The sequence below is a fragment of the Poromitra crassiceps genome (assembly GCF_964638095.1).
Source record: "Poromitra crassiceps genome assembly, chromosome: 2".
Lineage (NCBI taxonomy): Eukaryota > Metazoa > Chordata > Actinopteri > Beryciformes > Melamphaidae > Poromitra > Poromitra crassiceps.
The window spans coordinates 2098958-2119781 of NC_139624.1; the positions used below are offsets into that span (position 1 = coordinate 2098958).

General features: G+C 43.0%; 1 protein-coding gene across 1 annotated transcript in view; it reads left to right on the forward strand.

Annotated features, from left to right (window-relative positions):
* The window catches only part of cand1 (cullin-associated and neddylation-dissociated 1), a 128744-nt gene that overhangs the window by 39995 nt on the left and 67925 nt on the right, over nt 1–20824 (forward strand). The window contains exons 8-11 of the mRNA XM_083652168.1: nt 3743–3848; nt 10472–10617; nt 11884–12035; nt 17998–18138. Coding sequence (XP_083508294.1) covers nt 3743–3848; nt 10472–10617; nt 11884–12035; nt 17998–18138 — 545 coding nt within the window. The remainder of the gene's footprint in view (nt 1–3742; nt 3849–10471; nt 10618–11883; nt 12036–17997; nt 18139–20824) is intronic.

Consider the following 20824-nt stretch of genomic DNA (forward strand, 5'->3'; position numbering starts at 1 on the left):
TAGTCCCCTGTGTCAGAGACTGTTGCACAGCTGTAGGAAAGTTCAGAGAGGACTCTGAGCAACCAAAGATTGCGATTTCTGCCTCCGGCTGAAGGGTTATTTTGTAGGCTTTAGAATACCAGTCAAATATTTTGGCCCAGAAACCCGTCAATGAAGGGCAGAACCAGAAGGCATGAGACAGAGTGCCCTCTGACACCTGACACCTGCCACACAGTGGTGAGACAGACGGGTAAATCTTGTGCAACTTATGTTTAGAATAGTGAAGACGGTGAATGACTTTAAATTGGATCTGTTGATGTCTACTATTAACTGAGCAGAGTTGTACCACAGACATGCTCCTATCCCATATAATGTCAGATAAGTCAATGCCAAGTTCCCCCTGCCACTCCTCTCTAATCCTCTCAGTAGAGGCCGTGGTGCAGTTGTCACACAGACATACAAATCTAGAAATGAGATGCTTGGAGTGAGGAGGGCTCAGCAAAACGTCAAAAAAAGTATGTTCATTTGGGAGCGCTTCAAAGGTGTGAATCTTGGATCGAACATAATTTCTGACTTGCAGGTATCAAACCAGTGCGTGCCGGGCAACTCAAACTTCCTTTTCAGTAGATCAAAGGATGCAAAAGGACCATCTATGTATAGGTTTTTGATGGAAGCCAGACATTCTTAAAGAGACAGGCGCAGGTAATAAAAAAAAAAAAAGATTTTCGACTTTCAATAATAAAAGTCGATCTTGATCATAAAAAAGATTTTTTGAAAATTTGAAATTCGTTGCCCATCCCTAAGTAATAGTAGTAGTAGTAGTAGTAGTGGAGGTAGCAGTAGTAAGAGTAAATAGTAGTGGTAGTAGCAGCAGTAGTAGTAGTAGTGGTGGTGGTAGTAGTAATAGTTGTAATAGTAGTAGCGGTAGAACTGATGACATCACTCACTGATGCCATCACAATTGCTTGAGTGAAATCACTGACGACATCATTGAGTGCTTGAATGACATCACTGGTGACATCACCAATTCTATACACTAGTGGACCCGTGGGAGTTAGACCTCCCCCCTGGGAGTCAGACCCCCTCTGGTCTGGAACACAGTGGTTCTTCTTTCCAAGCAGTAGTAGTAATAGTAGTATTAGTAGTAGTGGTGGTAGCAGTAGTAGTAGTGGTGGTAGCTATAGTAGTAGTAGTAGTAGTAGTAATAGTTGTAGTAGTGGTGGTTCATTGGGCCAAAACTTAAAATAGGCTGTTATAGCGACAACATCTGGTAGATTGGTGTAATTTCTCTTAGTAGTGGGTAACATTTCAAACCAATGTGCAAAGTTTGGCTGCTGTAGGCCTTACGGTTTCTGACGTGCATACTGCTTTAGCGGAGAATAATAATAAATAGCAACAAGCGGCGATGACAGGCTCCAACTTCTTCCATCCAACTTCATCATAGCAACAACTATGACATCACCCACCCAGTCTGCTCAGCCAGGAAGGATGACATCATTGATGGCATATAATTATTTAAAAAATAAGTTCTTAACCTGTATTTTATGCACACCTGGGGTAAAAAAAGAAGACAAAAGGCAGATGAGCATAGCTCATCTGAGAGGGAGACCCAACTAAATCTAAGTGACATCACTAGCCTACTTTGAACACAAAATAAAGAACACTTCTGATATAATATGATTGTTTTAGTAAAGTGTATCACTCAATGATAGTAAAAAAAATAATATATAGAACCGAAAGCCTATGACTGCTTAGTCTAGTCTGCAGATAAAACACAATGACAAAAGGCATAGTAATTTTAGACATGACTATTGTCATGTTCATGATCTGTTTGGATTTTGCATTGGGGCCAGTTCTCACTTCTCAGTGAATGGGGCAGGCAAGTTCCAGTGGAAAGTTCCACTATAAACCATCATCTGTGCCGTTTCACTTTTTACCGAAAAATGCTGCCATCAGATTAAAGAAAAGACACTGGTATTGACTGATGCTTTTTATTTAATGTGCACCTTTGTTTTCATATTGGTCTCCAGCTCTGTCCAGCTGCGTATAGCTAACATTTAATAGTGAGTCTAGGTCCAGGTTAGCTTAATAACGTTTTTGGAGTTAAAGACACAATCCCTGGACGTTTCCTTTTGGGTAAAGGGGTTTCTATTAGTTTCTATATGGTTTACGCCATCTCTGTGAGTATGAAGTGCTTTAATGCGGGGCTCTTTGATCACAACAAACATTTTGTCTGAGTGTAGGCCGCGCTAGCTGAGCTAACACTCGCTAGCCACAGCAGCTAACGTAAACACTAGACAAATCCGCTGCATCCTCGCCAGGTTTGATTTAACGTAATGCCAGCTCAGACGTCCCCCCTCCTCTCGGAACCCGTGCGGGACATGGATTGCAAATTGCAATAGCGTTGTGATCATCTGAAACTATGAAAAACAGCCACTGGCGGCAGCCATGTTTAAGCAGCGCTGCAGTCGCAGCCGTGACATCACGAGCATGCAACAACAATAAGCTCCACTTCCGAGACAAAAACAAATCCTCATGGCCTCATATTATCAGCTCATTTATCTGCAAAAATGTCATTATCGGAATAAGAAATAATGACGCAAAATGGCCATATCGGCCGATTGACATCAGCTGTAAACAAAGGATTTCATTGGTCAAACTTATTGTAGCAAATCAATGCTGGGTCTGGAGGTATAAAGCAAGCACGTTGGTCCTTGGCCAAAGGGATTATCTCTGTGACTCATCGGTGAGTGCTCGGGGGAGCTCCCCGCTTGTGTCTGCGCACAAGTGTGGCCGCACCGTTAACAAGCGAGCACCGAGCCAACGTGATTTGCCTCTGATCAGTGGGGGTTTGTTGCCTCTGATCAGTGGGGGTTTGTTGCCTCTGATCAGTGGGAGTTTGTTGCCGAGCTCCAAAAACACCTTGCCGAGGGCTTGGAGTGCCTAGTGTGAACTTGGCATTAGGCATTTCAGGTCTCATTTCAGGTCTCGCACCACGGGTCACAACCCACTCAGAGGCTCCTCTGCTCATCAGCTGATCTCAGCAGTAAACAATAGAGCCTCTCACAAAAATAAAAGTACTCTTGACAGCTTGAATAGCAAAAAAGAACATGTGAAGCCACATAGTTCTAAGCCAAATAATGTAGCTTACTACTTGATTAACAATAAAACGTAATAAAAAGTACATACATATAGAAAAGACAAAAGATAAAGAACAGGAGCTCTACAGGCTGCTTGTCTCAAACCTTGTGACGACTCATTGATGCATACTGATAGGTGTCGATGTGTGGTAGTGATGTCGGTGCGTCGACGTGTCAACGAGTCAATGCAAGCTCTAACAGGCAGATAAATAATATAAGGATAATAATAAAAGATCAATATAACAGAAAGACTTGCCAAGTTATCCAGTTGTACAGTTTGTCCATTAGATGGCAGTGAGAGTCCATAGAGCAGAGCAGAGAAGCTCCTTAGCAAAAGATGACTACAGCAACCTACACTGGCCTTGCTGCTTCAACAGGTGCAGGGGGACAGAGAGCCCCTCCCCTTGATGGGCCGTCAGTTCATGCTGAGCTGAAGGCAGAGAAGGGATCCAATGTTCTACACTTCCTCTCTGACTTTATCCACACATCTATTTACTTTCTCTCCCTTGTTTCCTTAATGGGTGAAACGCATCACTTCCTATCTGATCACAGCGGCTGTGACGTGCCAATCAGATGCAGCGTTGACGTACTGTCTGTCTCTCTCTACCTGTCTGTCTGTCCAGGAGAGTATCTGGAGAAGATAATTCCACTGGTTGTGAAGTTTTGTAACGTTGACGATGACGAGCTCCGAGAGTACTGCATTCAGGCCTTTGAGTCCTTCGTCAGGAGGTACTACACACTAATACACATGAATACACACAAAAATACTAGGGATGCACATGGCAACTAATTTCCCTGACGACTAGTATATATATTTTTTTTTGACTAGTCGATTACTAGTAAAACACTCCGAAAACAGCCAAAACTGAGTGCAATTTAATGTAATTAGTGCAAGGTTAAAATGAAAATGAAAAGAAAAAAGCGTAAACTTAATATATAAGATATAATCTTGGTAATATAAGCACATGGGCAGTGTTTACCTTCTCTTTCTGTTTTACTCACGGAAAAAAATCCTCCTGCAGAAACTCCGCCCCCACCAGCTGCAAGTCATGCGATTCTCCATGGATGTGCGCAAACTTAAAAAATAAAAATAAACAATAACAGCCGCCCTCCGAGCAGATTCCTCGTCTTGAGCAGAACTTCCGCAGCTCAGTTGTGACACGTGACGTAAAACGCGTCACAATGGGGCGCTTTGCCAGAGGAGGAGATCTCAGTGAGAAAAACAGAGAGAAGGTAAGCACTGCCCATGTGCTTATATTACCCAGATTATTAATGATACAAAGTGGGTTGATTATCGGTAAAGCCATCCTTTAAGAGCCATTTGAAACCGTTAATTACGTTCCAAATTGTGTGTGACACTTGCACTGTACTATAAATATTGCAGCAACATTGATCATTGCTGTCCTTGGTTGTGGTTAAAGTTATATGCCAGTTTTATCTGACAGCCTATACAACCATATTTTCATTTACTGGATCAAAATACTGCCAAACTGCTGGTTTTACGAGATCTCATCTCTCTTCTGCGCCTTTGTCTACTACGTTACAGTCAATGGTCCACTCCCACTAAGGTGCAGTTTATGGTCGCTGTAGTGAGCCAGGCGTACTTTTAGATCGCACTCTCAACCCTTTCAGTTTCGGGATCAGCGCGCAGCACACTTGGAAAGTAGAACAGAAACTGAAATTATTGAATCAGCGTGGCTTTGGCGTGGTGTGCGGCCGGTGTGAACGGACTCGCCTGTTAACAAGGACGCTGAAATGAAACTGTGTGGCTTTGGATTGGCGTGGGATTGGCGTGTGGTGTGAACGTGCACTTAAACCCAGAGAAGCTACCAAATTGACTGATCAACTTTAAAAGGGATGGTATTGATTTCCCAAGCTCTGATAGAAATACGATAGTATCGTCTGCATATAATGCAAGATGTTGTTCTAAAATCCCCGTTTTAATCCCACAGATTGAAGGGTGTGATTTTATTGCCAGTGCCATCGGCTCCATGGCTATTACAAAAAGTAATGGTGAAATTGACGAGCCTTGTCTCGAGCCGCGGAAGAGTCTAAACGGTTGCGAAATTAGGGTATTCGTAGATACTTCAGCAGAGGAATCGACAAACAGAATCTCAGCCCATCTGCGAAAGTAGGCACAAAAGCCAAAACGTTTAAGCACCTCCAGCAAATAGGGCCATTCGACTCTGTTGAATGCTTTTTCTGCGTCGTGACAAGATGGCAGTGTCTGGAGACCCTTTACATGCATGGATTATATTGAGCACCCTCCTCACATTGTGGAACCCCCGACGGTTGTATGTATCATGGATGGTAAAACCTTATCAAGTCTCATATCCAAGGCTTTTAGCAATTACCGGTATCTTTGCATCAGAGTTTAAAAGAGAAATCGGTCTGTAGGAACCACATTCCTTTGGTGGTTTACCTGGCTTTAAAATAAGAGTGATCAGTGCACTTCATAGTAGAGGAGGAAGATAACCCTGTTTAAAGGACTCTGCAGTGAGGCCATTAACTTTTCTCGAAATAATTTATAAATGTCTTATCGGGAGCCCATCGGGTCCCAACGCTTTACCGCCCTTCATGTTAAGAATGGCATTGGAAACGTCTTCTATATCCAATTCCTTACCTAGCTCAAGTTTCGTATCTTCAGGGATACAGAGAATGTCTAGTCTATCTAGAAAAACATTCTGATTTACTGAGAGGTACTACACACTAATACAGACAGAATACACACTAATACACCATAAATACACACTAGTACACATTAATACACCCTAAATACACACTAATACACATTGAAAATAGCCAAGTTTCTTGGACTCTGGCTTGACTGTCTTGAGCCACTTCTAAACATCAAGTCTGGGCCATGTCCGGCTAGCCAGAGCAGGATATTTTCCGGTTTTACCTTTCTAGACATGAGGGGTCTTTGTTTAGAAACAGCTGGAAATGGTCAGTTTTTTCCTGCCAAGTAAAGTGGACGGGGGGAGCGCGCCACCCCTGGGGTGCGGTGCAGAGGAGAGCCTGAAGAAATTGGGTACTATACCCAAAACGCACGCACAGGTCTCCATACACTGCATCCACAACATGAGATCTCTGTCAAACACTTTTATCTCCACTACTCCATAACGCACATGTCTCACTGTGAAGTTCCCGATGCATTTCCGACTAGGGATGCACACAATTAATCGAAGCTCGATTACTCGCTCGTTAAGGATTTACTCGAGCATGTGAAAAATTACTTGATCAAAACAAAACAAAAAGCAATGTGCATTCTATCAGTAGGACGGTGTTTTCAAATCTTTTTTCAATGATCCTCCAGAGGGCGCAATGATATCACTGTAACAGACTGTTCAGTGTGTATGCGAGGCTCTGTGGATGTCCCCTCAGAGTTGCCGTAGAACAGGAAGTGGGGGACTTATGTTGTTGAGTAGAGCTGTGCATCTTCACTGATCTCACGATTCGATACGATTCGATTATACAAGTCTACGATTCGATTCGATTCGATTAAACGATGCATCGCGATGCATCTTAAATCGATGCATCACTTTTTCCACAATACATGATTTATTTTTTCTCACTTTCTTTTTTCTCACTGTGTGGCTACTTTTAAAATATAAGTGCATTTGGAATTGCATTGTATTATGATCCATAATTAAAATAAACAACTGCATGTACTTACATTCTATTTTATTTGATTATATATATATATTTTTTATAATCGATTTTTGATATTTGTTAATCGATGCAGAATCGTGCACGTCCGCATCGCGATGCATCTCTGAATCGATTATTTTCGGCAGCTCTATTGTTGAGAGCCGGTGTTGACTAGTGTGTTAACGCTAGGCGCTAGCTGTCTGAGAAGAAATGTGGAAGCGTGTTATAACGTTACAGCCTGACTCTCGTTTATTGTTTTATTAACAAAGTGTAAGTAATAGGTGGACCCGGACACTCGGCTACATCACTATAGCCCTTTTCAGACAATCAGCATCTTATGACTTATAAGTTGCTCTACTTAAACAGTGTTCATTCAGATAAATTGGTTGGCTCCTCTTCCTCAAACCTGGAGCAACCCACCATCAGCGAGGAAGAGGAAGAGTTGCGACGCACGTACAACAACAATCACTTGAAAAATGTTCATTCGGATCCTAGTCTCACCTGGACTGGAGCTGAGCAACTCGGCATCAGCGTTTAAGAGCTGCGACGGCTGTGACGCACTGCAGCAGAAAAAGTAAACAATCTGCGTGCGGTAAGTGAGCCCCTGTGGCCGCGGCGGGGATTCTGGGCAAATGTTGACATGTCTAAAAGTTGTGACTCTACGTTTTTATGTGTTTCATAGCGTAGCATATGCTATGCAGTGCTGTGAGAAATAGACAATAAGTTGCTGCTGTATAAATGAAGGTTTTACAATTACTCGATTGATTGCTCGTTAACGTTACCAATGATCGAGTTTTGAATTTGTGGAAAATGTGCATCCCTAATTCCGACGCATTCAGGTGATAACATGGGGTGGCAATGTGCCAAAAACAGTGAGCGCTTGCCTTTGTTACATCGCCCAAAAGCCGCCAGTCAAAATAGTGGTCGCACCGTCGCACTAACGTTAACTTGTGGATGACTTTACAAGTGGCATTCAAGTCATATCTGACTAGTTCTCAATTTATTTCTCCCCACAAAAGTTAGGCTATATGTCTCGATATAGGCTGATGCAACCCTAGCCCCGTTTAGCACTCTTCATTTCATTTCATTTTTCGCTATGAAAAACATCACATTAATTTAACGGTTCTTGATTATACAGAGGTAGGCCTACGTAAAATGTATTACCAGACGCCACTCTTCAATTCGGCATGTACTATATGATCCACGAAGATGTTACTGTAACTGAATACAATGTCAATTCTGGATGTGAGTCGCCTGCTGTCTTCCTCCGTTAAAACTGCATGTTTTTGAATGGAATTTGGTTCAAGATTCACTAAAGCTGTTTGTTTGCAGCACTTGAGGAAACCGGGAGTGTGCTCGTTATAGGCGGCGTTCACACCCAAAGTGCTTTTTTCAGTCAGAACACTATGAAAATCATGTCGAGGGCGCTTCCATTCTGTACAAAACACAGCGCACGGAGCGTTTTTTTTGTGCTCCGTTTGTTTTCCCCTGTAGTCGCGTGCAGTACAGATCAGAACACAACGACCACAAGGACGGTAGCCAGCTAGTTTTGTCTGTTTGATGTTGTTCACTGTCAACATGAAAGCCAGATTATTGCTAATTCTGGCAGCAGCAGAGGTTGAAAATCCCTCGGCAGGAGAAAAGACGAACAGGGCGCTTTTCCTCAATTTTCAACTTTTTTCAGCTTAAAAACACCCACAGCGCTCCTCCAAAAAGACGAGACGACACCAGCGCTGAAACGCCAGGTGCGTTCATTAAAAGAGGAGCACGTCTAGCGCGTCCTTACATAGAGAATTAATTGCAGAAAGACGCTGGCAGCTCCAAAAACGCGTTTGGTCTGATTGTAGCCTAATTCATTCATATAAGCGATTGCGAACGATTAATTAATAGGCTATGTGAACATTAGCGGGCACGTATCACCTAGCCTAATGCAGTAAGTAGTAGGCTATCATCTCCTTGTTGCATTTTCAAACTGGCAGATGGTGGGGGGGGAGAAATGATTCAACTTTTACTTGTTTACTCACCTATATTTGGCTCTCTTCCAAATAATCCAGCCACGTAACTACGTCCATTCATGAAATGATTAAATAGCACCGGGACATTAATGGTTTGTAAAGTACCATTTAACCACCCGCCCACTCAGACATACATGATCTGGAACATGAGCTGCCGGTGTTAAACAACAGCAGTTTTGCCAACAATGAGGATCCTGTACTAGGGGCTCAGATGGTCATGATCCGCACTCGAGGGAGTGCGCATAAGGCAGATAATTGTTTCTAAACATGCAGGCCGACCGGCTAGCAGCTGGTCATAATCCGGATTTCACTGCATGTTTTGAAGGGGCTTTGGTCTGATCACATCAACAAAATTGTCACCAAGATGGGTTAGGGTTGTCGTCTAGGCGTCGGCTACTGGGGATCATTTTAAATAAACAAATAAATACCGTACACGCTAGTACACATTAATACACCCTAAATACAGACTATTACACACTAGTTCACACATTAATACACCCTAAATATACATCAATAACCATCAATACACCCTAAATACATATTAATGCACACTAACGCACATTAATACACCCTAAATACACACTAATACACATAACCTAATGCAGTAGTTCCCAACCTTTTCTGACTCAGGGGGGCACTTGAAAATCTCAAAAAATATTTGAGACTAAATAATTAAAATGCATTCTAAATAATGCATTCTCAGAGCACTTCTTTTTTTAACGATAAAAGGAGCTGTCCAACAGCACCACACAGAAATCACAAACTAAAAGTGAGGGTCTGTCTGCAATAGGCTAATTAACAAATAAATGATTACAAATGAAATAGTGGTGTCATTCAACAATGGAGAAATGCATTCTTATACATAACTTTTTTTTCACTAAAGCTGCGTTCACACCGACCTATTAAAGTTTTTCGCTGGCATCGAGTTTACATACACATTCAATGCAAACCAGCGATTGAGCGTATATTCGCCCGGGAGAAAAATCGCTGGGCGTCCGAGCGACAGAGACAGAGCGATAGGGAGAAAATACGCTCGTCGCCCGAGATGAAATATCCCAACTCGAGCGAAATTTCGCTCGCATCAGTCGCTCGCTGTTCAACGCTGATTGGCTGCCGTGTGAGAGTGAGTCAAGGATCACACTGGCTTGGACAAACCGCTGGTTTTTGTGTGGCAACAAACCGCATTGCCAGCTCATTGACAGCCTGACAGCTGACATGAAGTGAAGTCTGTACTACCGGTATAGAGCTCGCATTAGGAGCACGCTGATAGGCTTAGCTTGTAAACAACTTTGGTGGCTCGTAGTGGACAAATATCATGACATTGCGTAACGTTATAGCCCCCAGATGTTCGTCAATTATTGCGCCTGTTGATGAGCGATTTAAACAGAGCGACAGAGCGATTCCAAAGGGTTCAATTGAGCGACGGAGAGAAAAATAAATATCTCGGTGTGAACACAGCTTAAGACCGTAAAGTTTTGCAAATGATTTGGCGGCCCACTTGCAATACCTTCATGGCCCACCAATGGACCCCGGCCCACAGGTTGGGAATTTGCTGCACTAATACAATAATGATAGAGTAATATACACACTAAAATGCACACTACCACACATATACACTTATGATGATGCTGTCATTGTTTCTGGTTTGTTTGCTGTTTGTTGTTTCTGACTTGTTGTTGTCTCCAGGTGTCCTAAGGAGGTTTACCCCCACGTTCCCACGGTGATCTCTCTATGTCTGCGCTACTTGACCTACGACCCCAACTACAACTACGACGATGATGATGATGACGACAACGCCATGGACGCTGAGCAGAATGACGAGGACTACCAGGGTGCATACATGTGCACACACTCTCACACACACACACACACAGTGACACGCAGGCACACACACACACACACGCATGCACACACACACACACACACGAACACACACACGAACACACGAACACACGTACGCACGAAGCTCATCCCTCCATCGTGGTTGCAGGAAGAAGACTCGACCGGGACGGGAGACTTCTGAGTCCTGTAGCGATGGAGGGGCGGGGTGACCTGTCAGGGGCGAGGGGCCGAGCGAAGGAGGCGGGGTCTGAACCTGACTGGTGATTGTAGGGAAGGTTGCCACGGATACTTGAAAGTGCTTGAATTGATAATAAAGACGTCCTTGAAAGTGCTTGAATCTAGCCTACCGGAATCTCTGACTTTGACCCTTGTGCGCTCCATCATCTCAAAATTGCTGGGCCAAGCTTGATACACTTCCCATATCTACAGTATCACTCTCTGGCGAGGACAGCCCTAGCATAAATGCAGAACCAAAGGCCAGAACGCAACGGAAGATTGCCATTTGATGCAGAGACTGTTGTCGTTTAATTGTGGCCTAAATGTGTTTTTATGCCTCCGCCGGCGATAGCCGAGCCGGAGGCATTATGCTTTCGGGTTGTCCGTACGTCCATCCGATGTTTTGTTAGTGCGATATCTCAGGAATACTTTGACAGAATTTTGTCAAATTTGGCTCAAACGTCCACTTGGACTCTAGGATGAACTGATTAGATTTTGGTGGTCAAAGGTCAAGGTCACTGTGACCTCAGGAACACCATTTTCAAGCTCGTTAACGCGATATCTCAGTAACGCCCAGACAGAATTTCTTCACATTTGGCTCAAACATCCACTTGGACTCAAAGATGAACTGATTACTTTTTCGTGGACAAAGTTCAAGGTCACTGTGAGTGTGACCTCACAAATGCCATTTAACGTGATATCTCAGGTACAAACGCCTTGACTGAATTTCGTCACATTTGGCCCAAACATCCACTTGGACTCAAGGATGAACTGATTAGATTTTGGTGGTCAAAGTTCAAGGTCACTGACCTCACGAACACCATTTTCTAGCTCGGTAACACGATATCTCATTAACGCCTTGATGGAATTTCATCACATTCGGCTCAAACGTCAAAGTCTGGACAGACATGGATGTCGACTGCTCACTTTTTGGCGGAGGCATATATGTGCGGTCGTTCTAGTTTACTAGATGGAAACACTGCAGTGAGGTTGATGGTGACCTCTGACCTGTCTGTCTGTCTGGTCTGCCTGTCTCTCAGGCAGTGATGATGAGTACAGTGATGATGATGATATGAGCTGGAAGGTTCGGCGTGCGGCGGCAAAGTGCCTGGACGCCGTGGTGTCGACTCGACACGAGATGCTGCCCGAGTTCTACCGCTCCGTCTCTCCTGCACTCGTCTGCCGCTTCAAGGTACAACACTATCACTCCTCTGTCACTCGATCACTCCTCTGTCACTCCTGTATAACTCCTGTCACTCTATCACTCCTCTAGTCACACCTATATCACTCCTCTGTCACTATCACTCCTCTATTCACTCTATCACTCCTCTATTCACTCCTATATCACTCCTCTGTCACTATCACTCCTCTATTCACTCCTATATCACTCCTCTGTCACTATCACTCCTCTATTCACTCCTATATCACTCCTCTATTCACTCCTATATTACTCCTCTGTCACTATCACTCCTCTATTCACTCTATCACTCCTCTATTCACTCCTATATCACTCCTCTATTCACTCCTATATCACTCCTCTGTCACTATCACTCCTCTGTCACTATCACTCCTCTATTCACTCCTATATTACTCCTCTGTCACTATCACTCCTCTATTCACTCCTATATCACTCCTCTATTCACTCCTATATCACTCCTATGTCACTATCACTCCTCTGTCACTATCACTCCTCTATTCACTCCTATATTACTCCTCTGTCACTATCACTCCTCTATTCACTCCTATATTACTCCTCTGTCACTATCACTCCTCTATTCACTCTATCACTCCTCTATTCACTCCTATATTACTCCTCTGTCACTATCACTCCTCTATTCACTCTATCACTCCTCTATTCACTCCTATATCACTCCTCTGTCACTATCACTCCTCTATTCACTCCTATATCACTCCTCTGTCACTATCACTCCTCTATTCACTCTATCACTCCTCTATTCACTCCTATATCACTCCTCTGTCACTATCACTCCTCTATTCACTCTATCACTCCTCTATTCACTCCTATATCACTCCTCTGTCACTATCACTCCTCTATTCACTCTATCACTCCTCTATTCACTCCTATATCACTCCTCTATTCACTCCTATATTACTCATCTGTCACTATCACTCCTCTATTCACTCTATCACTCCTCTATTCACTCTATCACTCCTCTATTCACTCCTATATCACTCCTCTATTCACTCCTATATTACTCCTCTGTCACTATCACTCCTCTATTCACTCTATCACTCCTCTATTCACTCCTATATCACTCCTCTATTCACTCCTATATCACTCCTCTATTCACTCCTATATCACTCCTCTATTCACTCTATCACTCCTCTATTCACTCCTATATTACTCCTCTGTCACTATCACTCCTCTATTCACTCTATCACTCCTCTATTCACTCCTATATCACTCCTCTGTCACTATCACTCCTCTATTCACTCTATCACTCCTCTAGTCACTCCTATATCACTCCTCTGTCACTATCACTCCTCTATTCACTCCTATATCACTCCTCTGTCACTATCACTCCTCTATTCACTCCTATATCACTCCTCTGTCACTATCACTCCTCTATTCACTCTATCACTCCTCTATTCACTCCTATATCACTCCTCTGTCACTATCACTCCTCTATTCACTCTATCACTCCTCTATTCACTCCTATATCACTCCTCTGTCACTATCACTCCTCTATTCACTCTATCACTCCTCTAGTCACTCCTATATCACTCCTCTGTCACTATCACTCCTCTATTCACTCCTATATCACTCCTCTATTCACTCCTATATCACTCCTCTGTCACTATCACTCCTCTATTCACTCTATCACTCCTCTATTCACTCTATCACTCCTCTATTCACTCCTATATCACTCCTCTGTCACTATCACTCCTCTATTCACTCTATCACTCCTCTATTCACTCCTATATCACTCCTCTGTCACTATCACTCCTCTATTCACTCTATCACTCCTCTATTCACTCCTATATTACTCCTCTGTCCGTCCTCTGTCACTCTATCACTAGGCATGGGTCCATTTCCAGTTTTACTGGTCCGGTCCGGTGTACGAGCCGGAACCGGTTTGATTTCATGCAAAATGTCTGAACCGACATGTTTCATTATGCCAGGAATAAATTAAAACGTAAATTAAAAGGCATCCTATGATACAGGGTTAAATCCAACTTGTATTGCATTAGTAATGAGCAGCATGACAACGTGATTCATCTAATGTTTATTAGTTATAGTTACTTTGTTTATAAACTGACATACGCACACAATCCGACGCTCGCATTGGCCCCACACAGGTACATGGGTATTAACATTACTGACAGGTTCTGGCTAACGTAACATTATTATATTAACACATTGAGTGCCACAGCGCTTCAGTAAAATTGTCTGGAGCCTGTGCCAGATTCACTTCCATTCAGTTGAAAACAGCTATAGAATTTTTTCTATTAGAGCTATATTGAGAGGGCTGGACTCTACTGAAACATTGAACACTCCTGCTTCTTCCAAAGAAGAAATTTTGTTTCTAGACAGTTCCATTATGAAATGACAGCCTCTGTAAGAAGTGCACTTTCAAGGGTTTTCTGCCGTTTTTTTTTACTTTTCAAGATATAGTGACTTTTATGAATACTTTTTGCACTCTAATTTCGAGCACATTCACTGACTCTGGCTGGTGTTTTCTGATGTGGTGGCGTAGTGTGGTTTCTGTGCAGCCTGCTCCCCCCACCCCCTCCACCCCCGAGCTGCGGGCTCCTCCCCACACGCACAGAGTACAGACTCGTTTTTGCCCCGGACAGATCCCAGCGCGCAACAAGGAAGTGCCAAACGCGACTGAACGAAAAGGGCTTGGCCGTTCGGCTTCGGGTGCTGGCTTTCTGGCAGGGAATCATTTGGAGAAACAGATAGATAGAAGATAGATATAAGCAGAAGAGCTCAGTTGTGGGCACGGATGCAGCCGAGCCAACTGTCCGCTCCGCTGCAGACAGAGCAATCAATACGGCTCTGGCTGAAGTATGCATCGGTTTCCACTTTGATCACGGCTTTCTCCGCTGTCTCCTGTACAAAGTAAAGGATCTGAGGTGGGTGGAGCAGCTCCTGTGACGATGTTTAAGGTGGCGCCGTGTGATCCCTTGAAGGGATTCATGCTCACTGGCTAGGTACGACCTTAAACAGCAGAATTATGGAATAATATGAATTATGATTTTAGGACGTCCACAGACGTCCTTGGCACTCCTCGTTACTTTTTTTTAGGACGTCCACAGACGTCCTTGGCACTCAATGTGTTAACTCACCAGCTGTGTTGTGTTTACTAACGTGAAGTCAGACTTGCTCGGTCAAGCCAGCCTGACAGAATGAAAGGAATGCTCTAAGTCACTGAGAGCCGTACTGGCACTGCTTAGGTGATCGCAGCAACATGAACGTAGATTAGATCAAATTTCACTAGCGGAGGGGGGAGATGAAAATATAACTGTAAACGCGACAGTGCTACAGTGTAAGAAGGCGTGCAGCCATCACCACTCACATGGTTGAAGATATGGTGCTCTTCAAAACTGTGGAAAAGGAGTCTTAAATCCATGCTTCTGATGATCGACCAATAATCCACCAGGTTAAAAGTATTTCTCTAAAGTTGGCATCATTCAACAAACGAGAAAAACGAGGTTGATCTCAGAGGGCCATAACTCTGCGTTGACGGACATGTGCTCAAGTATGATCATTTATTCATTACACTATATCTCGCAGACGGTCATTTAATAAACAAAGTAACTCGTCGTCTTCTTCTTTAGTTATTGGTGGTTGGCAAACCAGCTTAGAGGTGCATTATCGCCACCAAGTGGACTGGAGTCGCACTAGTCATTTATCGCCTAAACTGGGAAGCACTGCTCAAAGTGCAACACCTAGTGGCAAAATTCGGTATACCAGTTAGATTCGGTATGAAGAGCAATATCGAACCGTTTTTAAAAATTTTCAGAGTAATGTAGAATAGTTAACGAGGCTCTCCTGTCACAAAATTTTGCAATTACTGTATATCTGTTGTTTTTCTTTGCATTGTTTATTTAACCTGTAATGTAAATTATATGTTGGGTGTAGGGATGTCAATTTTCGGTTAATTTCACTTTCGATTAACCGACGCTAATAATCGATTAACCTATCGGTTAATTCATAATTTTTTAATATAATTTTTTTTTTTTTTTTTTTTTTTGTCTATTTACTCAATGAGCTCATGCCCAAACAAGGCGTGTCTATTTAGATGCTGAAATGTTAATGCTTTTTGTGTTAGAATTATGCCTTTATTTTTTGTTGGCTTTGCTGAAATTTATAAGTTTATTGCCACATTTTGATCAGGTAATCATTCCAAAATCATTCTGGCTCTTATATGGATGACAAGGAAATATATTTTTGAGAGCTTTATTTCCTGTTTATGTAAACATTACAACAACAACAATCTGTTATTTCTTTTGATTTTTTCACATTAGGCCTACTGTCTTTTGCAGCATAAAAACTTAAACAAAATATAGCCTATTTCGATTTGCTGCCAACAATTGAACAAAATTTGAACAAAATAGTTGCATGATGCAAAACACTGTGCAAAATCTGCAAGGAAACTCAAAAAACGTGTCAAAAAAAAAAAAAATTTTTTTTTTTTTTAATATTAACTGATAGACCGACAGCAATAACCGAACAACGACGTTAGCGACGGTTAATCAATTAACGGTTAACCGTTGACATCCCTAGTTGGGTGTATTGTGTGTCCTGTTCTTAACACATTCACTGCCAACAGTTTTTTTTTTTTACTGTAGGTAGCTTCTGCCAAGTTTTTTTGTTTGAGGATTCTGGCTCATCTTTCAAGAGCCGAGGATTCTTTTCTGTTAGGATTTTGTGAACACAAAATATCTCAAAAGAACTAATAGAATGTGTGCTTTCTCTGTCTAAAAGAGTTAGTTTGTAGAGTTAGTAGTTATGTAGGCATTAGCAGTTGAATACAGCATGGTTTCAGCGTCTGAAAATGAAAGGTGAGAAAAATGCCTTTTTGTGAAATTCGATAGAACAGTCACTTTAACCATTTATTTTTGGCATCAAAGACATCAGACATCTAAACAATTTGTTCTGAACAGTATTTTCCTCCATAACAGCACCCGCACCCCCCTCTCCTTCAAACTCCTCCCTCCGTGGGCGTTCTCCTCCTCCCTCCTTGGCTCTGCAGCGGGGGTGTCACAAGCAAGTTTCTGCTGCCTGTCTGCTGCCTGGCGGCCCCTGGATGGGCCTGGATGGGGCTCGCTCGTTTCTTGGGGTTTCGGTTGAGAGCTTTGATGAAGCTTTTGCGATTCTGGGCTTTATGCTGCGTGTTTCAAAGTGTGTTCCACCCAGTCTATTTTTGGAACCCCCCACCGTTGTGCGCCACCGTTGTGCGCCAGCGTGAAAGCGTTTTCGCCAAACCATTCTACAGTATGAGAATGGTTTCCTCACGCTTTTCCCTGCAGTTTTGGCTCGCTTTCTCTAGTCTGGAGAGCACTGTCGCCACTTAGTGGGTCGGTGGAATGGGTTGTACACGTTCGGTGGCTCCCATATTTTTATAGGAGACGTAAAAGGGTTTGATCCACGTCCCGCCGTCAAATTTTTTTTTTTTTTTTTTTTGACGAGATGACTCGTCATTGGCAGTCAACCGTTGGTTTCTGCTTGACGAGTTGACTCGTCAACGGCAGTGAACATGTTAACAACAGGGACCATGTTGGAAATAAGTGTTTGCACTTTCACATGCTATCCCTTGGATTGTGTTGTTTTTTTAATATCCAAAATAAAATAAAATCACATCTCTGTCAGTCTATCATTCCTCTGTCACTCTATCCCTCCTCTGTCACTCTCACTCCTGTCACTTTATCAGCTCTATCCACTCTATCCTCCATTCACTCTATCACTCTATCACTCCTCCATTCACTCTATCAACCCCCTGTCACTCCATCCTCCATTCAATCTATCACTCCTCTATCACTCCTCTGTCACTATCACTCTATCACTCCTATATCGCTATATGACTCCTCTCTCTCTCTGTCTGTGAGCGTGACCTGTCTGTCTCTCTCTGCCTGTCTGTCTGTGAGCGTGACCTGTCTGTCTCTCTCTGCCTGTCTGTGTGTAGGAGCGTGAGGAGAATGTGAAGGCAGATGTGTTCCATGCCTACCTGTCTCTGCTGAAGCAGACCAGACCGGCTCAGAGCTGGCTGACCGACCCTGACGCCATGGAGCAGGGAGACACGCCCCTCACCATGCTACAGAGCCAGGTAAGGATCCTCACAAGTAGGTTCCTCACAAGTAAGGGTCCTCACAAGTAAGGGTCCTCACAAGTAAGGGTCCTCACAAGTAAGGGTCCTCACAAGTAAGGGTCCTCGCATGTAAGGGTCCTCGCAAGTAAGGGTCCTCACAAGTAAGGGTCCTCACAAGTAAGGATCCTCACAAGTAGGTTCCTCACAAGTAAGGATCCTCACAAGTAGGTTCCTCACAAGTAGGTTCCTCACAAGTAAGGGTCCTCACAAGTAAGGATCCTCACAAGTAGGTTCCTCACAAGTAAGGGTCCTCACAAGTAAGGGTCCTCACAAGTAAGGGTCCTCACAAGTAAAGGTCCTCGCATGTAAGGGTCCTCACAAGTAAGGGTCCTCACAAGTAAGGGTTAAGGGTCCTCGCATGTAAGGGTCCTCACAAGTAAGGGTCCTCACAAGTAAGGTTCCTCGCATGTAAGGGTCCTCACAAGTAAGGGTCCTCATAAGTAAGGTTCCTCATAAGTGATAGAGTGAATGGAGGAGTGATAGTGACAGACTTACTTTGTTTAGATTCAATCTTGTAGCAGTTTTGCTGAGTATTCTGTGCTTCTGCTAACTGTTATTCTCTGCCTAGTTTAACTGTTTATTTGGTGATTGTTTGGCTAAACTTAAAGCAGAGTGGGCTGTGCCCCCAGCTTTGAAGTGTTTGCTAATTGCTTGAGGGAGTGGCTGAGTCCTCCTTGAGAAATGGTACTTAACACATTGACTGCCAGCCGTTTTTTTCTTGCTGTAGGTAGCTTCTGCCAAGCCGTTTTTTGAGGATTGTGGCTCATTTTACAAGAGCCGAGGATTATTTTCTGCTTGGAGTTTGTGAACATACAATATCTCAAAAGTACTAATAGAATGTGTACTTTCTCTGTCTAAAAGAGTTAGTTTGTAGAGTTAGTAGTTATGTAAGCATTAGCAGTTGAATACAGCATGGTTTTAGCGTCAGAAAAAATATTCAGAGATAAACGGCTTTTTGTGAAATTCGATAGAACTGTCACTTTAACCATTCATTTTTGGCATCAGTAAGACCTAAACAATAGTTTTGAACAGTAATTTCCTCCATAACAGCAGTAAACTTCCCTCTGCTCAACTCCTCCCTCCTGTGGGCGTTCTTTTTGGCTGCAGCGCCATGTCACAAGCACTTTCCTACCTTTGCAAATGCACTTTCTCATACTCTCGACCTCTCAAATAAATTTCTGAATAGAAATTAAATTACTCTAAATTATAGCGAAAAAGAAACAAAAAAGAATGGGTTGAAAATCCCATTCTAAAAGCCTTTTAGAATGGGATTTGTTTCCAATTTGGTGTCGGACTAGGGGGCAGTCCCCGCTTGTCACCAGTTTGCTTTGCTGCTGCTGTGCGGGTGTGAGCCTGTCTGTGCGGCCGCTCTTTGAGGAAGTCTGGTTAGACTCGCGCTTCTTGGAGTTTTGGTTGAGGGCTTTGATGAAGCTTTTGCGATTCTGGTCATATTTATGCTGCGTGTTTCAAAGTGTGTCCCACCCGCAATCCACTATGCAAATCTGCAATCCCGCACCGCCAGCAATCAGCGCGAAATGAAAGCGCCTTCGCCAATCCACCTTCATGAGAATGGCTTCAGTCACACTGCTTTTTGCTTGCCTTCCTCTAGTCAGGAAAGCACTGTCACCACTTAGTGGGTCGGTGGAATGGGTTGTACACGTTGTACACGTCCAATACCTATATAAGAGATGTAAAAGGGTTCGATGCACATCCCACCGTCAAAAAAAAAAAATCGATGCCAAAAACGTGTTTACACGTTGTTGGCAGTCAACAGCTGGATTCTGAAAACGTGTTTACACGTTGTTGGCAGTGAATGTGTTCAGGTGAGATTTGGGTGGTTGTAATCGGCACACATTGTTGTCTGCATAGAGCTGTCTTCTCTGCTTCTGTCTCATCAGTAGATCACTTTGTTTAGATTCAATCTTGTAGCAGTTTTGGTGAGTATTCTGTGCGCTCTAGCGGCAGCCTCTGGGCACGAAGACTCTGGGCATAAAGACTAGGGAGTCTATCTGCCGGAGTTGTTCACTGTTCAATATTGCGATGACGATATGACCTGCGATAAATAAATAAATGCTATAAACAAAAATATTAATGGGTAGGGGTGCTCCGATCCGGCTAAGCCACGATCCGATTCTGATTCCTGGGGTCACGATCCGATTCCACAATCGATTCTCGATTCCAGAATCTAGAATCGATTCTCAATTATGTAGTTTTATATTGCAATAACACACAAAGGTAAATCTAAGACAAAAAATGACAAATGTATTAATGCTGAACTTCAAATTCAACTTCTGAAATATTACAGTGAGGGCCTAAATTCATTTTGCAATATGAGTGTGTTAATTTAAGCATACGTATGAAGTGGCACGGGATTCTCAAAGCCTGTGTTGAGGGTCATACGAACAAAAATGCACTCTTGAAGCTAAAAAAGAAATCCAAAACCAACAAGTTAATTATTTACATTTTTACTTCAATGTAGGACAGTCATTTCTTACACATGAGATTACTTTTAGCCTTTTAGTCATAAGGATTATTGAAAGATATTCCATATTTCAGACTGAAATGTTATAACAGAAGTGGAGTATTGGCCAGAATGACATGAACATTTGGACACTTATTCAGCCGGTATCTTGCATGTTGCGTT